We start from the raw sequence: 7,718 nt of genomic DNA, 5'->3' as shown, positions 1-7,718 counted from the left end.
TGTATTCTCTTGACATAAATATTATTTTGTACTGAATTAAGTTTACCAGGTTCATTTTAAAAGTAGTTAGCCAGAATGTAATAAAAACAACTGTTATTTAAATTCTTATTTTATTAAGAAATGTGAGGAAATAATTAAGCAACAAGAGCACTGGCAGTAGAACTCTCATATTTCCAGTTAGCTGGAAGTGTTCCTTTTGACTTATAATATCGAGCAAGTCTGTGAATTCTAGACTCCACAAGAATCAATCTGAATTTGCTGTCTTTATCCTTTCTGTTCCTTTCCAAATGTTTCCTGATAGCCACTGCTTTTTTAATCAAATAGTAAAGATCTTCTGGTAAATCTGGAGCAAGACCCATGCTTTTAACAATCCTGAGGATTTTATTTCCAGTACGGAAACGCACCTGGGCCACTCCATGAGAATCTCGCAAAATTACACCTATAAATTGTTATTGGATTACAGAAATTGCATAACACTACAAATATGATATAAATAAAAGCAAGATACATAAAAAAGATTTACCAATTTGCGACGGTGTATGGCCCTTTTTAGCTAACTTATAAATTAATTCTTTGCAGTCCTCTGGTGTCAATTTTAGCCATGTTGGAACGCTGCGTCTATATGGTAACGCAGACTGCGATATACCTTTACTATAACAAAATAAATTTTCATCATTAAAACCTATTTTCATTTCAGAATTTGTATAATTATTATATAAATAATTATAATCGTCTATTAAATAAATATTATTTTAAAAGTAAACAAACAGTGCTAAATAATACGATGAAAACATTGAGGTTATGTAGGGTGCGTAGTATAAAGTACATAAAACATATCAAAAAATAAACATTTTCTTACTTCTGAACCTCAATTATTAAAAATCTAATTGAAATATTTCAGAATTTACATAAAGCAGTTTAACAGATTTATTTATTTATCGACAATTTCCATAAATAACACGTGGCTTGTGATGGAACATTCTTTTTCCAAGTTTCGCGTAAAATATATACAAATTTCTATTATAACAGTAGAAAGAATGAAAAAATGCGAAGAGGAAAAATCTTTCGAGAGATTTATAATAATAAATTGTTTTATTATTTAATTAACATTACCCAGGTGCGTGCATACGACCCATGTTTCCGGATTTTTTTTCCACAAAAGACAGCAGCGCTCTTTAGATTCGGCCGGCAGATCGTAAAAGCAGAGATCAAGAAATATCTTCTGATTCCAATATTTGAAGATTTTGAAAATTTATAAAATCTTACAAAATCCTGACAAATCCTTAAGTTATATAAAATTAAATAAATGTTATTACAAACGTAAATCCAAAAATCAATATAACACATTTTTTATCAAATAGTTAATTAACATTGACACACGAAAATCGTATAAAACTTATTATATTATAGAATTGTTACCTTTGTTAATATTTTAATTAAAAAACAATTATTAATAAAGAGCAGTGAATTAAACTATCTATGCAAAACGCTCTAACTTGTTCAAATATCTGCCATCTGCAGGAAGGAGTTTGAAAAAAAAAATTCACAACTTCCGTTTATGAATACTTCCGGTTGATACCACGGTACCTGTATGTCATCTCCATATTTATACCCTTTATGGGTAAATATTCTCAAAAACAGCTGTTCTGTAGAGATGTTTACTACATCTTCTCAATGTATTAAACGTTTCACTTCTGTCAACTATTAAGATAATAAACGACAGTAATGTAGTGCTCAAAATGATAATAGTCGTGTAATATATGTATATATAAAAGTATATATAAACTGATTAGTACATGCGTAAGCTTGGTTACCTGTAGAATTAGTAGTAATAATCATGGCTCAATGTAAATTAACCCCCCGTGAATTTATAAGTAACGCATTTTCACCCCAAATTGCTGCGGTGTGTTCACCCTTAGCGGATGCTGTATGCCAGAAAAATAATTTATCATTCGTTGAACTTTTGCAACCGTTTTGCAAATTAAATACTGAAGGTAAGAATCTCATATACAATGTATAATAATGTAACATACAATAAATATACGTACGCAATACAATCAGTTTTTATTTCTCGTTTTCATAGGTCATTTTAAAGATCCGCAAGGAAATACAATAAGCGTTAGAAATCTCCGTCTTTTTATACAAGATGTTAATGCGCACCCTCCTGAACCAAGTATTGCTAGAAAAATGTTGAACGAAGCGGTTAGTTCAACCACATGCGAACACACAACTACTGTTCGAATTGGAACAACAGATCTTGATATTCCTGTCTCAGTTCCATGGTTCGAAGCATGGAGAGAAATGTTTTTGAGCGTGCAATTTCCATCGGATCATGAATTTACTAAACACTTTCTTGCTTGTATGATAGTTGTTTCTACAGCAGAAGATAATCCTCTGGAAAAGATACAAAATATGGGTGCACAGTTACATCAAAGTATACCTGGAAAATTACCAAAATGGTTTAACAATAATACGCTTAGATATTATATCTTGGTACATGATACTTTACAGGATGATAAGAATAAGTATTTACTTTCATCTCCTTCATTTTCTATGTAATTAATTCTGCAAGTTTAAATTAATTAATTGTAATTTTTGTAGAGCTGAAGCAGTGTATATAGAAATGAAAAACATTTATGGTGCTAATAATTGTTTTCTACTACAAATGAATTCGAGACCACCAGGTCAAATCGACGACAATACTCAGTTACCAGATCCTTGGAGTCAGTTTTTAATAAAACACTCAGAAATATCTGGAAGTAGCGAACAGAATAGTTCCCCTCGAACCCCTGCAGACACTAGCGGTGTTTCTTCAATGCCAAATGAAGTAACGACAGATACCGACAAGTATGTTTTAATAATATTTCTTAAAATTGTGTAAAATACATTCTAAAGTATATTTAATATTTTAGAAGCCAGGCTGGAACCCCGATAGCTCCACAGAATTCTGTATTGGTTTCTCCAGATGCAAATGATACCATTAGTTTTTCTTCTGAGGTATCTGACTCGGCGACTACGCACTTGGAAGTTGGACAAGAAGCTGTGTCTGTAACGATGCATCCTTTAAGTCCAACAGTTGACAAGTCGCAAACTTCTCTTGTATATATGAAAGGACAAACAGTTAGTAATACGCCGATAAATGTAAATGTATGGGCAGACTCTCCTAGTTATTTAATAACGCAGCACGGTGTTAGATTATCCACGCAAGATCTTGAAAGACTAAGAGCACTAATAACTGAATTTTGTTTGAAAAGTTTGTTACCTTACGTGGAAAAGCAGATTGGTTTATTGAACGATGTTATTTCAAATAAGAAAGGTGTTAGTAGATCTCTTTTTAGTGCAACGAGACGATGGTTCGGAACGAATAAACCTGGAATACCAGGACCTACTCCATCGAATGCTGTAATGTATGTGTAATAATATTTACGTACCTTTCTACCGTGTAATAACAACTTAAAAAAACAAAGTTATACATAGCATATATAAATATATAAAGTTCCAGCTTCTTTGGATTTCAGTTATACAACAGAATCTCCAGAATTACAGTTGCGTCGCTTAGGTGACTTGTGTTTCATGTTTGGTCACTATTCGCTTGCTTACCAAGCGTACCACAGTGCAAAGAGAGACTTTGCAGCAGATCAAGCTTGGCTTTATTATGCAGGTGCTCTTGAAATGGCTGCTTTGAGTGCGTTTATGCAAGGTGAAACAAATAGAAAAACTATTGAATATATGGACGATGCAATACTAACTTATTCAAATAGTTGCAAAATGCCTCAGTTTGCAACAAGAGCAACGCTTCTCAGTGCGGAATGCTTGAAAGGTAGAAGTTTGTACGGAGAGGCTGCAAAACAGTTAATTCGCATGACTAGCGAAGATTCAGATTTGCGTTCGGCATTGCTATTAGAACAAGCCGCCTATTGTTTTGTCGGGCCGAAAATGATGCGCAAGTACGCGTTTCATGCTGTCCTTGCTGGTCATAGATTCTCAAAAGCAGGTCAAAGAAAGCATTCGTTAAGATGTTACCAACAAGCATACCAGGTACTCCTAATCAATTATCATTAAAATATTACTTGTTATTATTCAAATATCTATCATTAGGTATATAATGGAAGAGGTTGGTCATTAGCTGAAGATCACATACACTTCACCATTGGCAGACAAGCTGCGTCCTTAAAACAAGTCAATGAAGCAGTTAAAGCATTTGAAAAATTATTGAATGCTTATAGCAAACAACCAGCTATACAACAAGCTGCATTTTTACGTGAATTTTTACATATCCATAATGTAAGTATAAATAGCGCACAATCCTTTATTTAATATTTTGTTATATTAACCATAATTTGTATATTGCAGTTACTATTGCAGGAAGGTTTGTCAAATCATGAAGAGCTTCCTATCTTGCCTTTACCACTAATAGATAGTAATAATATTAAAGTATTGTATGGTCCTTTAGCCAAATCATATGAAAATAATATTCCAGCAAGTCACGTTTCATTTGATAATGAAGAATGTGACGATGTGAGATGGTCGAAAATGGAAGAGATGTTAATAACAGAAGCTCAGGGATCTCCTCCTATGATATTTAAACCAACGGTTGCATTATATTCTAAAGCAAGTAATAACACTGTCAAACCGAATTCTGTTGTAGACGAACCAGTGCATTTTTCTATTGAATTGTATAATCCATTACATATACCGTTGCCATTATCTAATATGACCTTATTATGGTCATTTACTTGCGGCAATAAACAAACTACAAATGAAATAAAATCTACAGAAGATTTTAAGCCGGTGGAAACACAAGTAATCGAGAAAATTATTTTACAACCAGCTTGTAAACAAAACATTACATTGTGTCTGATACCAAAAACAGTAGGAAAATTAAAAGTATTAGGTTTAAGCTATAATTTATCTAATCCGACGCATGTAATTGATCCACCGGTTGTTAATCCAACGATTGCGATTAATGGAAAAAGATTGTTTGAAATTAGAGGTCCTAAATTAAAGAATGTTAAAGAGAAACCTGATACAAATATGTATGGAGTTGATTATAGATTAGAAATAAATGTTATTGAAAAGGCACCTTTCATGCAGGTATTTAATATAACTACATATGAAATATTTGATATTTTACATTGCAATAAATATCAATTTTCTTATAGATCTACTTCAATAAATTAAATTCAGAAATGTTGTGTGGTGAAATTCAGAAATTAGAAGTTACATTAAAAAATGTGGGTAATGCATCACTGACTAATGTTTATGTAGCATCCACAGATGCCAAACTTATTTCACTAGGAGACGAATATATTAATACTCAAGAAGGTATATATTTTTAAATATATAATCAACGAAAGCAACGTTATATTAGTAATTTATTTATTATTTCAGAACATACGGTAAAAAGAAGTAATAGACTTGTAATTAAAGTCCCATTATCATCTGATGTATTAAATGTTGGAGAAACTCATACAATACCATTGTGGATTAGAGCACCCGATGAAAAAGGAAATCATCGTTTAGATTTACTTTTTTACTACGAAAATATTGATTCGAAAAGCATAATCAAGCATCGAGTTTGTAGACACAGCTGGCATTTCACAGTTTTAGATTCTATACAGATCAGCGCAATTACCTCGAGAAGTATATTATTGAAAGATGTCTCACCTACGTTAAATTTAATAGTGTGCATTAAAAATGCGAATCAAGTTCATGATCCTGTTATGAATGAAATTCTATTATCCAAAGTATTGTTTCAAAGTGTTACGTGGTCCGTATTCAGTTCATCTGTTTTGTCAACAGATATTAAGATACAGCCTCAGGAAATGTTTCATTTAATGCTTAAGTTAAGAAAAAAGAATGAAGGGGAATTGAAATTTTCTGAAGTATCTTTAACTCAGAAAAATGATTCCATGGAGTCAAATGGGAACTATCCATATATTAGTTTCATACAAAGGAGAGATATTCCGTCATTAGATATAAATGAAAATTTAACCGAGATGCAACAGCAATCTCAGCGTTTGCCCCAAAATGTGGAGCAATCGCCTTTATCTGTTACCATGACATTAAATTCCACTTTAATCCTCAAATGGCGAGCAAAGATAATTGAAGGTGGGATTATTACTAGACAAGCAATTGGTCAACATCATCTTGCTATAGAGTATTTGGATAAAACTTACAAACATCCAAAGGAGATTCAAGTTGAAACAAACGAATATGGTGGACGTTTAAAGATATTTGGTCCAGATAAGAATATACTCGATTATATGGCCGTTACACTCAAAGATCAACAATTAGAAACAGAATTCTTGAAGAATATCATTTCCTTTTCTTTCAGTCATGCTAGACAAATCACACATAATTTCAATAAAAGTCAATTGTGCTTTGTTCCAGTAATAATGTATATACAAAATCATTCGGAGTCACAAATTGATATTAAAGTCAGTACAATAGGAACTACCAGGTAATAACATCAATTAAGTGTACTAAAAATTAGTTACTTAATTATTTATATTGATTACGTTTACTTTTTGTTTCAGTAAAAACAATCTTCCAAGGGTAAAATCACAACTTTATTCTCCACAAGCTTCTACGTACTACAGATATGCTTGTCATTCGTCAATTTGTTCTCACATAGAACCACTTGCTAGTAATATTATAAAATTACAAGCAGTACTTCCATCCCCTGGTACATACGATTTAGCAGCACGCGTAGAAGTTTCTGTAAGAGTTGTAAATACTAAAGAATTCGTCTTACAGAAATGGAAAATGGAAAGTATATGTATTGTTAACGGTGATAGTAAATAATTAAAAATTATGAAGGTATTGTAATTGTTATTATTATTATTATTATTAGGTAACAAATTTAATTTAAAATCATTCCTTAATGCTATGTAAATATTTAATATTTATCAGTCTATTGCTATCACATCTTGATAAAAGTATATGTATTATTTAATATACATCACATTATTTAATTTTTGTAGATACCTTATAATACATATAAGCAGATTATTATGTTACATTATATTCTATAATAGCTATTTCAGATGGAGTAATATACTTTTTTTTTTTATAAATTCATCTGTTAAAGTTCTTATATAAAAATGTACTGAATTATGATCTCCTAAGTAAATTTCCAAATTATATTCAAGAAATTGTGTCATATGTTTTGAAGGAAAAGATACGTTTTCACATCTTTCAAGTGAAAATAAAAAAATCTATGAACGTGTAGTCACAGAGTGCTGTAAACAGTAAGAGTAAAATAATAGTGTAACTAAATATAAAAATAAATGTTTAGTCAAACAATTATATTATAAAATTATTATACCATAAAGCTGTACAATATGTGGATATTTCTGTATGCTAGTAATAGAATTTAGTATAAAAGAGATATTCAAACAAGACACTCAAGTAGTATAAGTCCATATTCAAAGGATTAACAAAAAAATATTGTAAAGCAGCACTTCCAGAACCATTAAGAAATATTCAAATTTAGTTATCTGATTTCAAAGGATATGTATCGTATATACATATTTGATAATGTTACTTGTACATACATAATAATATATATTTTATACATATAACATTATATAACAATTACAATTAAACATTTTTATATAATTAAATAAAAATACAAATTATACGTAAATTTGTATAAGTATAATATTACGAGTTTAAATGGCACGAGTTTCAACTAAATTATAATATCAATTAAT

At 30.8% G+C, this 7,718-nt stretch overlaps 2 protein-coding genes across 2 annotated transcripts; one reads left to right on the top strand and one right to left on the bottom strand.

Moving 5' to 3' along the window:
* Positions 1 to 93: 93 nt before the first annotated feature.
* Positions 94 to 1,218, bottom strand: LOC114876001 (40S ribosomal protein S13). Its single transcript, XM_029186948.2, has 3 exons — positions 1,114 to 1,218; positions 524 to 651; positions 94 to 439 (listed from the first exon to the last, which is right to left on the bottom strand). Exons 1-3 carry the CDS (start codon positions 1,134 to 1,136, stop codon positions 135 to 137), a joined length of 456 nt encoding a protein of 151 aa, XP_029042781.1. The 5' UTR covers positions 1,137 to 1,218; the 3' UTR covers positions 94 to 134.
* Positions 1,219 to 1,571: 353 nt separating this feature from the next.
* Positions 1,572 to 7,309, top strand: LOC114876002 (trafficking protein particle complex subunit 8). Its single transcript, XM_029186949.2, has 10 exons — positions 1,572 to 1,994; positions 2,084 to 2,525; positions 2,602 to 2,847; positions 2,913 to 3,407; positions 3,519 to 4,038; positions 4,099 to 4,284; positions 4,354 to 5,094; positions 5,163 to 5,325; positions 5,392 to 6,463; positions 6,540 to 7,309. The coding sequence occupies exons 1-10, from the start codon at positions 1,838 to 1,840 to the stop codon at positions 6,805 to 6,807; spliced, it is 4,290 nt and encodes a 1,429-aa protein (XP_029042782.1). The 5' UTR covers positions 1,572 to 1,837; the 3' UTR covers positions 6,808 to 7,309.
* Positions 7,310 to 7,718: the final 409 nt, after the last annotated feature.

Source organism: Osmia bicornis, chromosome 15 (genome assembly GCF_907164935.1).
Source record: "Osmia bicornis bicornis chromosome 15, iOsmBic2.1, whole genome shotgun sequence".
Taxonomy (NCBI): domain Eukaryota; kingdom Metazoa; phylum Arthropoda; class Insecta; order Hymenoptera; family Megachilidae; genus Osmia; species Osmia bicornis.
The sequence above is the reverse complement of the archived record's forward strand: the minus strand, read 5'-3'. Positions and strand labels throughout refer to the sequence as shown.